The sequence below is a fragment of the Rana temporaria genome, chromosome 4 (genome assembly GCF_905171775.1).
Source record: "Rana temporaria chromosome 4, aRanTem1.1, whole genome shotgun sequence".
NCBI lineage: Eukaryota > Metazoa > Chordata > Amphibia > Anura > Ranidae > Rana > Rana temporaria.
The window spans coordinates 171,930,291-171,952,533 of NC_053492.1; the positions used below are offsets into that span (position 1 = coordinate 171,930,291).

At 41.9% G+C, this 22,243-nt stretch overlaps 1 protein-coding gene across 1 annotated transcript in view; it reads right to left on the reverse strand.

Moving 5' to 3' along the window:
* The window catches only part of NCEH1 (neutral cholesterol ester hydrolase 1), a 57,929-nt gene extending 37,289 nt beyond the window's left edge, over positions 1-20,640 (reverse strand). Inside the window, exons 1-2 of the mRNA XM_040349380.1 lie at positions 20,318-20,640; positions 3,862-4,090 (exon numbers count right to left, since the gene is read on the reverse strand). Coding sequence (XP_040205314.1) covers positions 3,862-4,090; positions 20,318-20,485 — 397 coding nt within the window. The 5' untranslated portion in view covers positions 20,486-20,640. The remainder of the gene's footprint in view (positions 1-3,861; positions 4,091-20,317) is intronic.
* Positions 20,641-22,243: the final 1,603 nt, after the last annotated feature.

The window sequence follows — 22,243 nt, forward strand, 5'->3', positions numbered from 1 at the left end:
TCCCACTTAGAGATATTTTATTAGCAGGATATTGGTTTAAGAGATAAAACAAATGACAAGCTGGGAGATAGAGTGGTTGTGTGAAGGACTAGTCAATTATATTCCTGGATGACTAGTCCTTCACACAACCACTCTTCTTAGTATGCAAGACAATCCCCGTTGCCATTAGCAATAAGCCTCTGCATCTTGACTGTACCTGCATTCACAGCAACTATGGGAATTCACTTCTGTCTTCCACCACTAGGGTCCCCGATTTGGATCCCAGTCAGGACACGGTCTGCATGTGAGTTTGCATGCGCTTGTTTAGGTTTGTTCCACACTTTAAAATACATGTTCGTAGGTTAATTGACTCCTGTCTAAACTAGCCTTTGTATGTATATGTAGGCATGTGAGATAAGGACCTTAGATTGTAAGCTCCCTAGGGGCAGGGACTGGACAGAGGTGATGATGTGCATCCATTGTGCACCAAGCAAGTGGGAGGTAGGGACAATAAAGGAGGATGCACTGCTGAACATGAAAATGATTGTGTTACTTGCCTGGCTATACAGTATCTCAGTGGTGCATACATCCCAGAACTGAGTAAACAAGAATGTAAACCCTATAGTAGGTAAAACAGCAAACAAATGTTAAGCTGGCCATACATGGACCGAAATTTGACCAGTTCAGCATGGAGCGGCTGAGATTCGATCTATGTATGGGCAGGCTGATTGTACCCAAGGCAATCCATCATTCATTCATATATACTTTTTGCACTTTGTGTGTTCTGCTTCACGTGTTTAAAGTCATGGGTTTATTTGTGTCTTTAATCAATTTTTATTTATTTATGTTCATGAATTTTGTCACATTTATCACTAGTATTTATTCACTTTAATATTAGCATATCATTTGAGACATTGTTTATGTTTAGAGGGATGTACACATATTCATTGAGCGCTGTTAAATTTGTGGACACTCTTGAGAGAGTGTAACCATTTTATTTACTTTTTTTCACTATACTTTCTTTAAACAGCAGCTAGCTTTATATCAATGTATAATTTTCCTACTAGCGCAACGGTGGGAGGTCAGGAGGGCACCTTTATTTAGATCACCTACTTTTTCAATCCATTATTCAACTTGGGTATAACCAGCCTGTCTAATTTTTTACATGTGATTACTGCCAGCAGCTATAGCCGCTGGCAGTAATCATGGTATTCTGCTGGCAGGGAAGGCTCCCCGCCGGCAGAACACAATAGCGTGCGGGAGGCATTCTCCCTATCAACACTGACGAAATTCGAATCATCTATAGGCTACCTTATTTCGGGTGAGAAATTCGCTGCTTTTCTGAAATTGTGCTTTAAAGCGGTGTTCCACCCAAAAGTACTTAAAGAACTTAAACCACTCCTCGCCCCCTTACATGCCACATTTGGCATGTAATTTTTTTTGGGGGGGGGGGGGGGGGGGGGGGCTTCAGCAGGAGTGGGACTTCCTGTCTCACTTCCTTCTTCCGCCCAGGGACCACTTAGGCGACTCGTCATATCGTCTTTTGGCAGGCCCCTCCCTTTAGGCGATCGCCTGGGACACATGACAGGTTCCAGGCGATCACCTGTCCACTCAGGGAGCACAGCGCCGCTCGCACATGTGCAGTGAGTGCCCGACCGTGAAGATGAAAGCTGTCACGGCCAGGTGCCCACAGTTAGAATGAATGCGGAGAGGAGTGAAGCTTCGGGCGGCCGCATTGCTGAACCGTGGAGCAGGTGAGTGTCTGTTTATTAAAAAGCAGCAGCTACACTTTTTGTAGCTGCTGACTTTTAATAAACATAAAAAAAAGGCTGGAACTCCCCTTTAAGAATTCATAGCTTTGACAATCCCATGAATAGCTGCACAATAAGCTCACTGTATTAACTTCAGTGATTTTAATTACAGGAAATGTGTAAATCTCATGTGACAAATTAAAATTTATTAACATAATCCCCCACTGTCATTTAAAAAATTCAGATTTTTATGTTCAGCATGATTTAATAGCAAAGTCAACATCAGTTGTCCGTGTGTTTCGAAGTAATTAAATAATCTGAATATCCAAACCAGCGATTATATATATATATATATATATATATATATATATATATATATATATATATATATATATATATATATATATATATTTAAAGATTTTAAGTGAAAGTTTAAAAAAAAATAAAAATAAAAATCTCTACAGCTTTAGTCACATCACCTACATGTAATGAAGCTATGCCCCATGTTGTATAGGCAGCTGGAACCTGAGCTTAAGAAATGCCTGTCCTCTTCCTGGCTCTGAATTTCCGACACTGAAATTAAGGAACTGTTCTCAATGGAGGAGGGGGAAGGAGGGGCAGTTTCCCTGTTGGACCATCAGTTCTACCTGAAGACGAAGACTTGAAGCTATTAACCACTGCAGCGCCAAAGTTCAGAGACAAGAAGAGGATAGGCATCCCTGCAAAGAAATTTCTCCAGGAACCAGCTGCCTACACAAGGAGTCATATGTCATTAGAGGTAGGTGTTTTCTGACTCTGGAACTGTTGCAAATTAATTTTCTCTCGATAATATTACGGGTCAATCATAAAAATCAGTGCCATCCAATCTGGCTTTCTAATCCTAAAAAAAATAGCTTCCTACAAATTGTGTAGTTGGCTTTGGTTTATATTATAAATCTTTTTTACTATGCCATTTACATTCAATGCATTACCCAGCTATCTAGTTAAACATACAGTGCATGCAGAAAGTATTCACACCGTTTCACTTTTTCCACATTTTGTTATGTTACAGCCTTATCCTAAAATGTATTAAATTCATTATTTTCCTCAAAATTCTCCAAAAAAATACCCCATAATGACAACATTAAAGAAGTTTGTTTGAAATATTTGCAATTTTTTTTTTTTTTTTTATCATAAGTGTATTTTAAATGATAGAGAAAGAAAATCAACCAAAAATCCCGAAAAAAAACATGATACAAATGTTAGAAATTGAGTTACTGTTAAGTGAGTAAAATACTGTGAGTAAAATACCGTATTTATCTGCGTATACCGCGCACTTTTTTGACCTAAAAAATACTTTGTTTTCCTCAGTTTAGGCCGATACGTATTCTTCTACATATTTTTCTACATATTTTTGTTTAAAAAAAAAATGATATCACAATAAGCGTTTATTGATTGGTTTGCGCAAAATGTATAGCGTTTACAAAATAGGGGATAGTTTTATGGCGATCAGTGTTTTTTTTGTGACTGCGACATTATGGCAGACACATCGGACACTTTTGACAAATTTTTGGGACCACTGTCATTTTCACAGCAAAAAGTGCTATAAAAATGCACTGATTACTGTGAAAATGACACTGGCAGTGAAGGGGTTAACCAGGAGGGGGAGCTGTAGGGGTTAAGTGTGTACCATGGGCGTGTTCTTACTGTGGGGGGCGTGGCTGTGCATGTGAAGTCACTGATCGTTGTTCCCTAACACAGGGAACAGACGATCACTGACAGCAACACTAGGAAGAACGAGGAAGGTTTGTTTACACTCACCTCTCCCGTTCTTCCTCTCTGTGACCTGATCGCGGGACACCGGCAGCGATCGTCAGGCACGGTCACGGAGGACAGGACCGGGTCGCCGCCGGCGGCGCGCTCGCGACCCATGGCTGGGCATCTTAAAGGGGACGTCATTATGGTGCAAGGTTTGTATAATTTTGAGGAAAATAATGAATTCAATCCATTTTGGAATAAGGCTGTAACATAACAAAATGTGGAAACAATCAAGAGTTTGGGAATATACTGCACTTCCTTGGTCCCATCATGCACCAAGGATATAAATGATGTCACTCCCTTGACCTATATAAAATCCCCAATGGTAACATACTTGCACTTCCAAGAGCCCATCCTCCGCCATGGATGTAAATAATGAGGCGTCTTAATGCCCCACCAGGTCCTGTATTCGGCTCAAAGATTCTGACCTCCACACCATCAAACACGGTGTCTGTGACTTTTATATTTGTAGATGATACAGGATCCACTTGATCAAAGTAATTTGAAATGAAGTTCAAGACTCGCAAATGGTGACTGAGACCAAAATAATGTGCCCAGTTGCTCTAGAAAAAGAAAAAAACACAATATAATCACGCAATATATTTAAAACTTTGCATAATGGACAGATTTATTCACATAACTATTTTTGTGTTTTTATTGAGATAGGGTCATAGATTTATTTAAAGTAGAACTAAAGGAATTTTTTTTTTAGTTTTGGAAGAGTAGAGAGGGATTAGAAAACATGTCAGTTTTGTATTGCCGTTGTCTTGTCACATTCGGCTCCCCATCACAGATTGCTCCGGAAGTGACGTTTTGTCGCCGCCATCTTGCTACACCCCACACCATTGCACAGTAATGATAGAGTGAGAAGGGGGCAAGCGGACATCCTGTTGCACCCACCGGAGATTTAGATTTCACAGTTATTTTTAACACAAAACGGAGCTTATACAGTATTTGGAAATCCGACGGACTGTTTACATGTTACATTTTTAACCACTTCATTACTGGGCACTTAAACCCCCTTCCTGCCCAGACCAATTTTCAGCGCTGACGCATTTTGAATGACAATTGCACGGTCATACAACACTGTAACCAAATTATATTTTTATCATTTTTTCCCCACAAATAGAGCTTTCTTTTGGTGGTATTTGATCATCTCTGCAATTTAAATTTTTTGCACTATAAACAAAAAAAAAAAGACATTAAAATTTGAAAAAAAAAAAAAAACGACAATATTTTTTACTTATATATGTATGCGTTTATCACCGGCGCAACAATGGTATCTAATAATTTACTAGATCTGCTGCAGTTGCTATAGGCACCTCCAGGAGGTGCAGTGGTATAAAAAATATGGATATTTGTATATGTAGGACATATACTACTGCGCTGACCCCATGCAGAAATGTGTTAATACTGTGAATATATTGCTTAAATCACGTGCATATAATAAAATAAAATGAAATAATATTCATATGTATATAATAACACCAATCTTCTCAAAAATATATATTACGTGACCCTCAATATGCAGTCTCAATAAATATAAATAATACAATGTGCACATGCAGAAATAAAGTCCAATATCTCAGACTTCCAAGAAATATCTCAAACTACCAAGTAATAGTGCCGTGTGTTCTTGCCAAAAATGTGTGACTTTTCACCCTTATTTAGTGTCACCACCACCTCTTATATATTATGCGCTCACCAGATCAGGGTAAGATTATAGCATGTAATCATATCCAGACCCAACATACAGGAAAAGGACTTTTCTCATCCACACCAGCTTCCAGTTACTCTCTTTGCTCCCAAAAGAAAAAAACTCATATGGTGTAGTATGTATAAAAAGGCAGTTTATTTATAAACATTAAAATGTGCACTCACATGTTAACGTGCCCAACCGGCACTAGTTTGTCCAGCGTTACTGCTCGATCTCTCCTCGGCGTGCGTTCCGGCGTGCGTTTTGTCTATGAAGAAATTTTACCCATAGGCCTATGGGTAAAATTTCTTCATAGACGGAAATAAAAAATAGATAATAGATAAGAGGTGGTGGTGACACTAAATAAGGGTGAAAAGTCACAAATTTTTGGCAAGAACACACGGCACTATTTCTTGGTAGTTTGAGATATTTCTTGGAAGTCTGAGATATTGGACTTTATTTCTGCATGTGCACATTGTATTATTTATATTTATTGAGACTGCATATTGAGGGTCACGTAATATATATCTTTGAGAAGATTGGTGTTATTATATACATATGAATATTATTTCATTTTATTTTATTTTATTATATGCACGTGATTTAAGCAATATATTCACAGTATTAACACATTTCTGCATGAGGTCAGCGCAGTAGTATATGTCCTACATATACAAATATCCATATTTGTCATAAAATTTTTTACTTGTTGTTATAATAATATCCAAATTTTTTTTTTTTTTTTATATTTTTTTTTCTCAGTTTAGGCCGATACGTATTTTTTTACATATTTTTGTAAAGCGTATATTGATTGGTTTGCGCAAAATTTATAGCGCCTACAAAATAGGGGATAGATTTATGATTTATTTTTTACTAGTGATGGCGGCGATCTGCGATTTTTTTTGTCAGGCCTGCGATATTGCGGCGGACATATCGGACACTTTTGACACTATTTTGGGACCATTCACATTTATACAGCGATCAGTGCTATAAAAATGCATTGATTACTGTATAAATGTGACTGGCAGGGAAGGGGTTAACACTAGGGGGTGAGGAAGGGGTTAAATGTATTCCCTGGGTGTGATTCTAACTGTGTGTGGAGGGGGACTGACTGGGGGAGGTGACCGATGCTGTGTCCCTATGTACAAGGGACACAGCATCGGTCTCCTCTCTCCCTGACAGGACGTGGAGCTCTGTGTTTACACACAGAGCTCCACGTCCCTGCTGTCACTGCCGATCGTGGGGACCTGGCGGACATCGCGGCCGCCAGGCACACGCATCGGCATCTCAGCGATGCGGCGGGCACAGTTTTTCCCCGCGGCGTGCGCGGGCAATGCAATTAAAAGGACGTCAAGCCGGCAGTTGAGAGCCGCGCTGTGGACATCTTTCGTCTACAGCGCGGGTCTCAAGTGGTTAAAGCAGCAGCAAACCTGCTGACCTTACATGGTTGCTAATGTGACAGAACACCTCTGATTTTCACATTTAACATATAAACAGTCCTTTGGATTTACAAACACTGTATTTAAGCATATAAGCTCTGTTTTGTGTTGAAAATAACCGTAAAATCTAAAACTCCAGGTGTAACAAGATGTCTGCTTGCCCCCTTCACACTCTATCATTAATGTGCAATGGTGTGGGGTGTAGCAAGATGGCGGCGATGGAACGGCACTTTCGGAGCAATCTGTGATAGGGAGCAGAATGTGACACTACACCGTCTGTGCCACCATTATGGGGATTCATCCTCTTTATTTGTCCTGTTTACAATCACCATTGAAAGTGAAAGTAAAAGAAAATCCCAAATTTTGAGTTCTCCCCAGAAAAGTAATAGAGGGAAAATTTTCCAATTGGGACACTATTTCTGGTGACCCGGGTTCCCCAAGAAATTCTGTTAATTAGCAGGGATTTCCTCGCACTTCCTGTTTGGCTATGGGACAGGAAGTAAATGAAATCTCTGCAATGGGACACAGAGGGCAAAAAATAAACGAACCAAGTTTTTTTTAACCCTCCCTTACTCTATCCCAAAAAAAAAAAAAAAAAAAGGTTTTGCCTACAGTTCTATTTTCATAATGTAGTACAAGGTGAAGCAATCGGGCAGATATTGACAGTCATGCCAATGGAATTTTTTTTACTGGTTTCCGTGAGTCACTACCCTTTGTTCATTCTTTTTGTCTTTTACATAAGGAGGGTGCAATGGACCTTGTCCAAATAATTTACAGCATTATATGTTATAATGGATAGGCCCAGGACACCTTTTTGGAGTTGTACATTTGCTTCTTCATTTCTAAAAAAAAAACAGCACAGTATGTTTTGCAGATATGAAAGAAAAACGTGTAGTACTGCGCTCTCAATAAAGAACAATCCTAGTGGAATAGGATTACATGTGATGTGGAAAAAGTGCTGCAACGTGAGACAAACACAAATAATAAACCTGTAAAAAATTAAGTTGCACATTAAAATAACCTAGTGTACTGTTGAAATTAATCAATGGCATACCCAGTAGCCCAAAGTACGGTAAATAAATTGAATAATTACAAAGTCAAATGGTTTCAAATAAACCCTGTGTCCAAACTGCTGCACCTATCTAGGTGCTGATGCAATGGATGGTTCAATAAAAAATGTCCCAAACAGTCGAGAATAGGTAAATTGCTAAAATGAAGATGAATCTTAAATTAGAGACCAACAAGCTGATGTTATAAGTCTTCCCAAAAAACACGTTGGTGACATCAAACCTCCAGACACCCAAGAATAGTGCCGATATCGGATAGAAAAGAGACCCTCCACCTTTAAAGAAGCTGCCGCTTACCGGAAAATAAGATCCCAAAGAGAGATCAAAGTACATGGATGGCCTATAACCCAGCCCAGGTCTCTGTGTAGCTCTGTCTGATGTCTCCGCTCTTTGAATGGGTCTGTCCTCAATCACTCTCAGCATGTCATGTTAAGCTCATAGCCGAATGAAAAGGAAAGCCAACATAGCGTAACCCAGTAAAAATTTGTTTACTAAAAAAAATTTAACCTGGACGAAGTCAGGTTTGACGAAACGGTGTAGGGAGGGGCCTCAACACTAGGGTGTCCATGCATCATCTTGGGCATTCATTAAATATTTTGTGTCATGTTCTACAGCTCTTGTTTAATCCAACAGGTCTTCACAATCCTCCTATATATATTTTTGTATCAGCTTTTTTCGATACAGTGCCTAAAAGTTTTCATAGGTGATGCTTTAAAGAGGAAGTAAACCCTAGCATACTAGCTCATTATGTATTACTTACCTCAGATCGAAGCCCCCGCAGTGGTCCTCGTCTCCCCCTCCGGCCGCTGACATGTCGTCCCGGAGTTACTTCCGGGTATTGCGGCTGCGGCACTGTGATTGCCCGGAGCATGCGCTGGAGCCGCCGGTAACGTCACAGAGACTGCACATAGGTGCCTTTGCTTCAGTTTTCCCCAGTGCTCATGTGCCGATGACATCGGCACATGCAGGGGACAGGGGATATCTCCTAAACCGTGCAGGTTTAGGAGATATCCTTGTTAGCTACAGGTAAGCCTTAATATAGGCTTACCTGTAGCATAAAGTTGTAAAATAGGGTTTACACCCACTTTAAAAGCCTTTACAGGTTATCAGTGAAGATTTAATTGCAAATGATAGCCCTATGATTATTATTGCTCTCACTCTGACATTCGTGGGGATACCTCATGTGTGGTGCAGTCGCTTTTTACATTACACGCTCAGGACCTACGCGTGCATTTGCATGTATGCATTTTTTTTTACACCCCTTACATTTTTTTTGTCCATTTAATGTTATTGATATCGTAGAAACCCTGCCAAAGGAGAGGATGATTTGGACTTTCTGCAATACCAGCACATGTTACTTCCATAGAGATGCTGGGGTCCCTCAGTACATTGGTTATACCCCCTTGTTTTAAATAGATAAAGGGATCTTTACCCTTTGGAGTAAATTCATATACGCCCGATATATCTCCTTCCTTTGAACATTTACTCCTATTAATTGTAGGTCTGGATCTCATCCCATGGGCCGGGAGGCAAAAACATCCCGAGACAGATTGTGTATTCTTCTCCTCTGTTGTGATGATGAATTATCTTGAAACTAAGAACTTCATATATGATACATCTAGAATACATGTATGGTCCTGAAGAAGCGGGGATCCCACGTAACGCGTAGACCAGTTACAATTACATGTATGTTCTATGTTATTCTGAATTTACCACAAGGTTCTTCTATGTACAAAGTGTTTTTCAAACACAATTTTTTTTTATGTATATCATTTTTTATCTTTATGTAAACAACAATAAAATTCATATGCATTTTTACTCTATTTCTGTTCTCTTCTGGCATATTTAAAAGACCAATACTCTTTACCTTACCATTACCTTTGCTTATTCACGGGATGATGCTAATGTGAACTTTTGTTTGGTTTTCATGACATGTCATCTGCCTTACAATTAAAAACTTGTATTACTAGTCAGATTACCAGGTGAAAGCAGAGAGGAAAAAAAAAAAAAAAAACAAATAATTTGTAAGCTGCAATATATTACATTTTTGGTTTTGGGTTTAATACCGCTATAATTTGTTAGTGTCTAAAGCACACATGTGAGGCTCTGTTCACAAGGGGCAATTTGGGATCTTGAGCAGAATTGTAGTAATTTGGCCTGTGGTCTCAAATCGCACTGCAATCGCAAAACACATGTTCAGGTGCCATTTACTTCCAATGGTAGATAAAACACGTTGCGATTTTTGTGCTATTATCGTTCAATAAATCATGGCAAAAACCGCAACGCGCAAAGCTTGCCGCCCAAGAAGGAGCAGGAGCTTCTTTTGGGCGACAAGCTTTGTACACTGCAGTTTGACGCAACTGCCACGCGATAACTGCGCCAAAACCGCACCACATTTTAGGTGCCATTGAAAATTAATGGCACCTGAACATGTGATTTTTGATTGCAGTGTGATTTGAGATCATGGGCGAAATCTGAGAGATTCTGCCCGAGATCCCAAAACGTCAAACGTGAACGTAGCCTTACAGTCTGATTGTTCAATCTCCTTTACATTTATCAACATCTATGTAATGCAAGGGTCTATCTGATTGGATACAAACTGACTAATTATATTAGCTAGGTTCCCGTATCACATCTAGTAAATCCAAAGTTGATGGTACAAAGATTGTAATATTTATGGCGACTAATACTACCCTCTGTCAGGATTGACAATGCTGCTGTCCAAGGGTGTCACAGTTGCTCCTCCATCCACAGTGGAGACCAGAAGTGTGTTACCGACTAGATCACAAGGTGAAAATAAAGGGGGGGGGGGGGGGAGAAGGCTAAAAAAACATAAAACAAATGCAGGCACTATATTTAGTGATTGTTAGGCTTCATTTCCACTGGCGTTTTTACAGCCACTGTTAGCCTTTTTTACAGCTTAAAAACGCCTGTCCATGTTTATTTTGTAAAAAATAAAAAATAAATGTTTGTGAGCTGGAGCTCAAAAACGCCGCGGTAGCGTTTTTGAGCGTTTTTTAATGTCTGGCGTTTTTACAGCTCTATTGCTGGAGCCACAGAACGCCCTGGTCCCGCGTTTTTTTTACAGCTCAAAAACGCCTATGCCATTTGCAGCTCAAAAACGCCTATGTGGGCATGATGCCATAGAATAACATGGACGGGCGTTTTTAAGCTGTAAAAAACGCTCAGAAAAGTGGCTGTAAAAACGCCAGTGGAAATGAAGCCTGAACCTGCAATGTCTTTGTTTTCAGGTTGGTTTAAAGCTGAGCTCCAAGTATGATATTTATTACAGTTACATTGGTTCAGCTTGGCACAATGTAAGTATGCATAGCTCATAAAAGGACGGCATGGGGCACAGCAGGAGACATACACTTTATTTAGCCAGGTTTATACTGCCAATTTAAACATAGGTACAATGTGATCAATCTAGCCAGGAAATGACTTCTTGGTACAGGACCCAATATCTCATGACAGCAGCTCCTAGCAGTTGAAGGATGTCTGGTGTAAGGTTGTAGTGAGTGGGAAAGAATTAGGGGAAAGGTCATTTACACATAGGCCTTAGAAATTCCAACTCAGTAAAAGGCTTTAAGATTACAACATGCAAAACATTACCCCTTTCACTGCAAGTCTACAAGAGACAAGGGAATTAGAAACAGGTGAATGATTACTATGCAATATAATACAATGAAAAAAAAAATATGTTTTATAGAGTATATAGTGGATATAACAAGTCTACACACCTCTGTTAAAATGTCAGGTTTCTGTGATTATATATAAAAAAAAAGTGACAAAGATAAATACATTTCAGGACTTTTTCCACCTTTAATGTGACCTATAAGCTGTACAACTCAGTTGAACAACAAACTGAAATCTTTAAGGTGGAGGGAAGTAAAAGTAAAAACATTTAATAATATGGTTGCTTAAGTGTACACACCCATAAACTAATACTTTGTTAAAGCATCTTTTGATTTTATTACAGCCTCCAGTCTTTTTGAGTATGAGTCAAAAAGCATGGCACAGCTTGAATTGGCAATATTTGCCCACTCTTTGCAAAAACACTCCAAATCTGTCAGATTGTGAGGTCATCTCCTGTGCACAGCCCTCATCAGATCACCCCACAGATTTTCAATCGGATTCAGGTCTGGGCTCTGGCTGGGCCATTCAATAACTTTAATCTTTTTCTGGTGAAGTCATTCCTTTGTTAAATTGGATGTATGCTTTGGGTCGTTGTCATGTTGAAAGATGAAGTTCCTCGTCATGTTCAGTTTTTTAGCAGAAGCCTGAAGGTTTTTGTGCCAACACTGACTGGTATTTGGAACTGTTCATAATTGCCTCCACCTTGACTAAAGCCCCTGTTCCAGCTGAAGAATAACAGCCCCAAAGCATGAGGATGCCACCACCATGCTTCACAGTGGGTATGGTGTTCTTTTGGTGATAAACAGTGCTGTTTTTGCACAAAACATATCTTTTGGAATTATGGGCAACAAAATTCAACCTTGGTTGTCAGATCATAACACATTTTCCCACATGCTTTTGGGAAACTTCAGATGTGTTTTTGCAAAAAATTTAGCCGGGCTTGAATGTTTTTCTTCGTAAGAAAAGGCTTCCGTCTTGCCACTCTACCCCATAGCTCAGACATATGAAGAATACGGGAGATTGTTGTCACATGTACCACACCGTCAGATATTCCTGTTGCTGTAGGCCTCTTGGCAGCCTCCCTGACCAGTTTTCTTCTCATCAATTTTGGAGGGATGTCCAGTTCTTGGTAATGTCAATGTTGTCCCATATTTTCCCCACTTCATGATGACCGTCTTCACTGTGTTCCATGGTATATCTAATGCCTTGGAAATTCTTCTGTACCCTTCTCCTAACTGATACCTTTTAACAATTAAATCCCTCTGATGCTTTGGAAGATCTCTGCGGACCATGGCTTTTGCTGTAGGATTTGACTAAGAAAATGTCAAGAAAGACCAACTAGAACAGCTGAATTTTATTTGAGGATAATCAGAGGCACTTTAACCACTTCCCGACCCCCGCATGTACATATACGTCCACAATATGGCACGTACAGGCACATGGGCGTACACGTACGTCCTCGCCTATTAGCGGGTGGGGGGTCCGATCGGGACCCCCCCCGCTACATGCGGGGGTCGGGTCCGCTCGGGGAGCGATCCGGGACCACGGCGCGGCTATTTGTTTATAGCCGCTCCGTCGCGATCGCTCCCCGGAGCTGAAGAACGGGGAGAGCCGTGTGTAAACACGGCTTCCCCGTCCTTCACTATGGCGGCGCATCGATCGCGTCATTCCCTTTATAGGGAAGACACGATCGATGACGTCATTCCTACAGCCACACCCCCAAACAGTTGTAAACACATACTAGGTGCACCCTAACTCCTACAGCGCCACCTGTGGTTAACTCCCAAACTGCAACTGTCATTTTCACAATAAAGAATGCAATTTAAATGCATTTTTTGCTGTGAAAATGACAATGGTCCCAAAAATGTGTCAAAATTGTCCGAAGTGTCCGCCATAATGTCGCAGTCACGAAAAAAATTGCTGATCGCCGCCATTAGTAGTAAAAAAAAAAAAAAAAATGCAATAAAACTATCCCCTATTTTGTAAACACTATAAATTTTGCGCAAACCAATCGATAAACGCTTATTGCGATTTTTTTTACTAAAAATAGGTAGAAGAATACGTATCGGCCTAAACTGAGGAAAAAAAATTTTTTTATATATGTTTTGGGGGATATTTATTACAGCAAAAAGTAAAAAATATTGCTTTTTTTTCAAAATTGTCGCTCTATTTTTGTTTATAGCGCAAAAACTAAAAACCGCAGATGTGATCAAATACCACCAAAAGAAAGCTCTATTTGTGGGGAAAAAAGGACGCCAATTTTGTTTGGGAGCCACGTCGCACGACCGCGCAATTGTCTGTTAAAGCGACGCAGTCCCGAACTGTAAAAACACCTTGGGTCTTTAGGCTGCATATTGGTTTGAATGCTTAATTTTGAACACAGCTACATCCCCAGTTATAAAAGGGGTGTGCACACTTATGCAACCACATTATTTTAGTTTTTAATTTTTCTTCCACCCCTAAAAGATTTCAGTTTGTTTTTCAATTGAGTTGTACAGTTTATAGGTCACATTAAAGTTGGATAAAGTTATGAAATAATTTATCTTTGTCTAATTTTTTTTTACATCACAGAAACCCGACATTTTAACATGGTGGTGTGTAGACTTTTTATATCCAATGTATCTCCTCTCAGCTGCCTGTTAACTGCCTGTTAACTGACCTCCTAAAAGAGTAGTATGGGCTTTTAAAAAAAAAAAATTAAAATGTATACTCACCTAGGTGCTGCATCTTTCCCCCACCGGCTCTGCAGTGAGAACTGTGCAACCAAACACCGCTGACTTCTCAGTTCTCTCCCCCCACTTTGATAAGAGAGCTGGGACTGTCAGTCATTACCTCTGTGTTCTGCCCCTCCACTGGACTGCTCAGCTGTTGAGGGGATGAGAGGGGTGGATCGCTGAGAGGTGGAGCCTGGTGCTGGTCCAGGCTCCTGGGTGGATCCTGACCATATGGTGTGGATCTTTTCAGAGGCTATGTGACTTAAGTCCGCTGTCAGCTGAAAATAGGTCATAGGAGTGCAGATCAAAAGCTTTGGCTAAAAACTTCTCCTTTAAAAAGAGATGGTCCAGCTTATTGAGGCCTCAACTAGGAATGATGCTCTATTGGACCTGGTAATCTCAAACCATGCAGAGCTCATTGCTAATGTTCAGATAAAGGAATACCTGGGTAGCAGTGATCATAACAGAATTTCATTTAATATTAGCTGCAAGCAAGAAATACATACATGAAAGATGGCTGCTCTCCAGGACTTGGACTGGGAGGGAATATTGGCATTGATGAACACAGAACAGAAATGGGAATTCTTCTAAAAGACCATTTATGAACTCACTACAAAAGTATATTCCCATGGGCAATAAGTTTAAAAGGCTAAAGATAAAACCTATGTGGCTTACGGACAAAGTTAAAAAAGCTATAAAACAATAAGAAAATAGCTTTTAAAAAATATAAAAATGAAGGAACACTAGTGTCGTTTAAATGTTACAAAGAATATAACAGAATATGTAAAAAGGAAATCAAGGATGCAAAAATTCAAAACGAACGACAGATTGCAAAACATAGGAGGACAAACCCGAAAAAAATTCTTCAAATATATTAATAGTAAAAAGGTCAAGTCTGAGCATGTAGGCCCTTTACAAAATAATCTAGAGCAGGGGTTGACAAATTTGCTAGGAATCTAGGAGCCAGCTAAAAAAGTTAGGAACCAGAAAACGTGCCCAGTCCCGACGAGCTTGCGCGCAGAAGCGAACACAAACGTGAGCAGCGACCGCATATGTAAACGGTGTTCAAACCACACATGTGAGGTATCGCCGCGATTGGTAGAGCGAGAGCAATAATTCTAGCCCTAGACCTCCTCTGTAACTCAAAACATGCAACCTGTAGAATTTTTTAAACGTCGCCTATGGAGATTTTAAAGGGTAAAAGTTTGTCGCCATTACACGAGCGGACGTAATTTTGAAGCGTGACATGTTGGATATGAATTTACTCGGCGTAACATTATCTTTCATAATATTAAAAAAATGGGGATAACTTTACTGTTGTCTTATTTTTTAATTAAAAAAGTGTAATTTTTTCCCAAAAAAGTGCGCTTGTAAGACCGCTGCGCAAATACTGTGTGACAGAAAGTATTGCAACGGTCGCTATTTTATTCTCTAGGGTGTTAGGATAAAAAATATATATAATGTTTGGGGGTTCTAATTAGAGGGAAGAAGATGGCAGTGAAAATAGTGAAAAATTACATTAGAATTGCTGTTTAACTTGTAATACCAACGGCCACCACCAGATGGCGCCAGCTTACACATCTGGTGGTAATAACTTGTAATACCAACGGCTCACCACCAGATGGCACCACCTCAAAAAAAAAAAATTAAATTTTTTTTTTTTTAATTTTTTTTTTTTTTTTTGTCCCCCTTCCAAGCCAAGTCGCCAGGACCCTATTTCTAGTCGCCATGGCGACCTGGCGCCCGGGATTTGTCGAGCCCTGATCTAGAGTGGGTGACTGGGGACAAAGAGAAGGCAAATTTATTAAATGCTTTCTTCAGCTCTGTGTATACAATGGAGAATGGGGGAGCTCATGTCCAAAATGGGGGTGGGAGTGACACAGCCCCAAATCCACAATGGCTCAAAAGTGATATGGTCCAGAAATATTTAGACAGAATAAAGGTGGATAAAGCACCTGGACCAGATGGCATCCACCCATGGATCCTAAAAGAATTGAGCTCTGTAATTTTAAAGCCATTGTATCTAGTTTTTAGGGACTCATTAATGACAGGAATAGTACCACTGGATTGGCGCAGGGCCAATGTGGTGCCCATATTTAAAAAGGGAACAAAGTCTTTACCAAGTAACTATAGACCTGTTAGTCTAACTTCTATAGTTGGGAAGATACTGGAACGTTTAATAAAAGACCACATGGATGAGTTCTTGCTGGAAAAAAAACTATTTAAGCAACAGATTCATTAAAGACAGAAGTTGTCAGACAAACCTGGGGGTTTTAGTTGATCATAAGCTCAATAATAACATGCAATGCCAAGCTGCGGTTTCCAAAGCGAGCAAAGTCCTTTATTGTATTAAGAGAGGTATGGACTCCAGAGACAGAGATATAATTTTGCCCCTGTACAATTCATTAGTAAGACCTCATCTGGAATATGCAGTTCAGTTTTGGGCACCAGTTCTCAAAAAGGATATCAGGGAACTGGAGAAAGTGCAGAGAAGGGCAACCAAACTGATAAGAGGCATGGAGGAGCTCAGCTATGAGGAAAGATTAGAAGAACTAAATCTATTCACTCTTGAGAAGAGGAGAATTAGGGGGGATATGATCAACATGTACAAATATATAAGGGGTGCATATAGTGAACTTGGTGTTGAGTTATTCACTTTACGTTCAACACTGAGGACAAGGGGGCACTCTTTATGTCTAGAGGAAAAGAGATTTCATCTCCAAATACAGAAAGGTTTCTTCACAGTAAGAGCTGTGAAAATGTGGAACAGACTCGCTCCAGAGGTGGTTCTGGCCAGCTCAATAGATTGCTTTAAGAAAGGCCTGGATTCTTTCCTAAATGTACAGAATATAACTGAGTACTAAGATTTGAAGGGAAAATTAATCCGGGGAAAATCCGATTGCCTCTCGGGGGATCAGGAAGGAATTTTTTCCCCTGCTGTAGCAAATTGGATCATGCTCTGCTGGGGTTTTTTGCCTTCCTCTGGATCAACTGTGGGTATGGAGTTGGGTGTATGGGATTGTACTGTGTTTTTTATTTTGTTTGTTTATTTATTTATTTTTTGTGGTTGGACTGGATGGACTTGTGTCTTTTTTCAACCTGACTAACTATGTAATAGATGCACTGTGAATAGCTTTTCAGAGGGCTAGCAAAGGGCAAGGTAAGAAAGCCCAAAGTGAAAAGAAATATCTGCAGTATTTATCTGAAGGACTTCCTGAGTTCTCAGGACTTCGCACCTGTAGCAGACATCAGTGGCATCACTGGGGTTGATGTCACCCGGTATGGTAAAACATGGTGTCGCCCTCCCCCCCACCCTCTGTCTAGGCTGCCCAGCACCATGCAGGCACTGCACGGTCACGGGGAGCACCCCAACCAGCCCCTGTAAATGATAGTATAGGGTGGTATAGTGGCAGGTTAGGGTAGTAAAGGGTGGTATAGTGGCAGCTCGGGGTGGTATAGGGCAGGTTAAGGTGGAACAGGGCACGTTGGGGGTGGTATGGGGCAAGTTAGGGTGGTATAGGGCAAGTTGGGTGGCACAGGGCAGGTTGGGGTGGTACAGAAAAATTATGGTGGCAAGGGGCAGGTTGGGGTGTTACAGGGCAGGCTGGTGTGGTACAGGGAAGGCCCAGCTCTGCCCACCAACTGCAGCTCACTCGGGGATATTAGCCTGACTGAGGAATGTTACAGGCAGCCTGGATGCCCTGCTCGCACCACTCCGCTACAAACAATACAGTACAGTGTTTAGCAGCGCAGCGACCCTGGTGTCACCCTTCTGGCGGGTGTCACCCGGTGCGGGCCGCACCCCACGCACCCACATAGCAACGCCACTGGCAGACATATAGGTTTGGTCCGTCTCTCCCGTTTGGTTCTCTATTTATTGTATACAATGGAGAATGTAAAAGGAGGAGTCAGAACAACCAAAATTCCAAGGTGAGTGGGGTCAGAAGAGCTATGGTGGGAACCTCATGGCTGGAATCTACAAAACATAAGAAGTCAGCAAAATAAAAAAAAAGAAGTCAACAGGTGACTCAGATCACCAGGCACCTAGAATTACAGGGTTGTGTAAGGATACATTTGGGTGCCAGTTGTTTTGAAAACATTATTGCAAAATGTATGAGGTTTTAAAAACCACAGCATGCAAAATATTGAAGTGTGAGCAGTCTACAGACTTTAGCTCACTGATCAGGGTTTACTAGATGTCAGGCTAGTGGGTGATCAGTCAGCAAACCTATGACAGCTGTCAGGTCAATGACCTTCCCACATGCCTCACTCTGGGTATTCCTTATGGAGTCGTAAAGGTTTTTGAGCAATTATAAGAAAGCAATAAGCACTTGGTAAAAATGTATCCCATTACTTGCAGCTCTAGTTAATCTTTATGCATCTCTTCAAATAACAAACATCACAAGCAGAGGAATAGGTCCAGTGATGTGTCACAAAAGCCCAAATCCAGTCACATACCGACCGTGACTTTAGGAGATGGGGGCCCTGCAGAAAAGTGCATTGTAGTGTGAACAGGGCACATAGAGAACTGTTTTTTAGGGAATTTGTAGAGAAATCTACCTATGGGGACACAGAAAACTTCTGTTTTTATTGCCGCTTGTGCCCCCCGTTGAGAGGGATTTCTGTATGTCCTGTTCCATCGGACCCCTATCAAATAGGAAGAATATGGAGGGATGGCCCCTCATTTCCTGCTCAAATAGACAGGAAGCAAGGAGAAATCTCTTTAAAAAAAGACACAAATGTTCTGAACTCTAAAATGTTTGGCCTAGAGCTGCACTTTAATGAAACCCACACATACGTTTCTGTATAATGCATACCTGATGTGTTAGGTGTAGTACAATGTGTTGGTACAACATATTGCATTGTTTATCTTTTTTTCCCTAAAACTCTATAAAAAACTTGTCACAAAATGTTCTTTTCTTTGAACTCTGTGATGCGGTATAGTGGATTGCAATGTGTCTTGCTGCAAAAAATGCATCATGTCCTACTTTTTTCAGTGTATACTAATGCAGCACATTGGTCGGAATTGAAACAATAGGACAGGGGCCTCCAAACTTTTCAGTGTGAGGGCACATCACATATTTAAACAAATTTGTGGGCAGAAAAACCCTCTTGCATCATGATCCTCATCAGAGTCCCACTTTACATCAGGGTCCCCAGCAGAGAGCCCTTTTACATCAGGGTCCCCAGCAGAGCACCCCTTTACATCAGGGTCCCCAGCAGAGCGCCCTTTTACATCAGGGTCCCCAGCAGAGCGCCCTTTTACATCAGGGTCCCAAGCAGAGCGCCCTTTTACATCAGGGTCCCGACCAGAGCGCCCCTTTACATCAGGGTCCCCAGCAGAGCGCCATTTAACATCAGGGTCCCCAGCAGAGCACCCTTTAACATCAGGGTCCCCAGCAGAGCGCCCTTTAACATCAGGGTCCCCAGCAGAGCGCCCTTTTACATCAGCGTCCCCAGCAGAGCGCCCTTTTACATCAGGGTCCCCAGCAGACCACCCCTTTACATCAGGGTCCCCATCAGAGCGCCCTTTTACATCAGGGTCCCCATCAAATCAGGGTCTCATTAGCGTAAGCCCCTTTACAAGATGGTCCCCATCACAGTGCCCTTTAAATCAGGGACCCCATAAGAGTCCCCATCATATTAAGGCCCCCCACAACAGTTTCTTTTACATCAAGGTCCTATTAGAGGCCCCCTTTACGTTGTGGTTCCCATCAGAGCCCCCCCCCCCATATTTCAGAGTCCCCTGTTAAATAGGGGGTAGGTTGAAAACTTGGACCATATGCAGCCTCTGCACATATGCTACTGGCCCTCGCTGTGGGTCAGATAAAATCTCGTAGCGAGCCAGAGGTGGCCCACAAGCCATAGTGTGGAGGATATATACATTTGGACTGCGTTGGCCAACTCTTCCTAACCCATATATTGTGAATGGGCCCCTAAAGATCACCTAGTCTATTTATATGATATACTCCCACAATGCTCCAGTAAAGTCCAGTTCATATCACCCCAGTGGGTGATATCTCCAGTGTCACACACACACACACTCCCTGTGCCTATTGTTAGACTGCACAATATAAACATATACATGACACTAGATGACAAATCCATAGCAGAGCCTGGACTGACCTGATTTCAGTCTATATACAGCCAGGATTACACAGACAGTGCTACTTCTGACTGTGGGAAGCCTGGCATAGCTGTTCCCTGCAGGATGCCCCCCTAATATCTCAGTACTCACCAGATCCTGGGCACATCTGAAGGTGGCATCCAGCATCATGAGTTTCCAGGGCTCTGATAAGGTGCTGGGGAGTGGGCTGTACACATAGTAGGCAGTAAAGGCTGTCAGAGCAGTGATCAGGGTAGGCAATGCTCTCATTTTCATGGCTGACTCTTCACAGCTCTGCATACACAAACTCTACACAGCCCAAGTTTGTGTCAGCTTGGTGATTTCATTGTTCGATCGGCGTCATCCAATCCGGCAGAGCCACAAATAGGAAGTCAGACAGGCCAGTGTCATGTCCTTGCAGAGCACGGTATGTATTGTATGTCTATAGTAACCACGGACATGTGGAACAGCGCCACCTGCTGTCTGAGTGTAAGCATTACTCACTTATCAGGCACACACTATGAACACATCCTGGCTGCAGAGACTGGCATAGCATTTCCATTCCTTGGGTAAACCAAACAATAGTCAGCAAAATCAGATTATTGCCCGTCATACTCTGCAGCCTGAGTTTAAAAAAGGCTACAGGCACAAAACATCACAGCTGCGACATGTGTACATCCCTGTCTGGTTTTATTGTTGTAGTCCATGATGGCAGCTGGGGGGGGTTTGTAAAAGTCACTTTATAACCACCCACCCAAATGCTAATGTTACAGCCTGACAGCGCTGTATACAGAAAGACCCCTTTCACATTGAGGAGGCTGTGGAGCAGTTTGTATACAGCGTTCCCAAAACGCCCTGCCCATTGAAATGAATGGGTAGCGCTTCCAAAGGGCCTGAAAAGCATTTTGGAAGTGCCGCAACACGGAATGCTTTTAACCCCTTCTTCAGCCGCTAGCGGGGGTTAAAAGTGGCCCACTAGCAACCGAAAAGTGCCAAGTGCTTCACAATGCCCACAAGCAAAATTACAACGGTGTGGACATCGTTTTATAAACTATCTTTTTTGAATAACTATGCGGAGCGGCGGCGGATTCTAAAATAGTAAGTGACCGGATTTAGATTATAAAAACGCCGGATGAAAGGACATACATTTAAAAAATGCTAATTGTGGTTGGAACCCCGCTTTAACTGAAGCAACTTTACAGGAAGATAACATACATTTCTCAGGCAAACCCCTCCCTCCCACAGAGCTGATTGTTGTTTGATTGGCCACTGGAAAGTCTCCTGTCCTGGAGGCAACTTGAAGTTGCCTTGTAAGTTGCCTGATGATTCATACTCAAGTCGTGTCCAAGTTGCCTCCCAAAGTCGTGCTGGAAGTCGTGTTGCCCCTGTGTGAACCGACTCTTAGTGTTAGCCAGGGAACGCACCCCCCGGATAACTATTTGGAAGCCTATCAGAGCCGCTGGCTATGATTGGCACTTCCAAAGCCAACCAGCTGCCGTTATTCAGATGGCCGGCACTCACCAGGGGGCCGGCCATCTGAATAGTGGGCGGCATCGACAATACATGGATTCATGCAATGCATGAATCTGTGTATTGTATTCAGTGGCGGTGCAGGAGAGAGAGGGGGCGGCGCTCCTGTGTCCTCTATGGACCCACCGCCACTGGTTTCACCATGGAATGCTTTTCAGAGAGCAGCGAGCATAGGGTGACCACATTTCCAAACTACCATTCAGAGACACCCCCCTTCCCAAAAATCAGCTTGTGCTGTAACGAATCACAGCACAGTGATTGCACACAAGAGGGGGGGATTTATGATTTCTCCAATCACAAGCAGGGGGTGGGGATTGTGCTCCTCCAGGCATTCCCGGCCAGGACAAGTACTGTCAGTGAGTAAAGCGGTGATGTGAAGGCCTTTTTTGTGGGCATCAGATTGGCCCGGGGCGGGGGGTAGCTGTGTCAGTTTCATTCCGGGACACTGTATTGTCCTGGAATGAAGGTGCCCAGGACAGACCTGCAAAATGCAGGACTGTCCCGGGCAATCTGGGACACCCTAAGCGA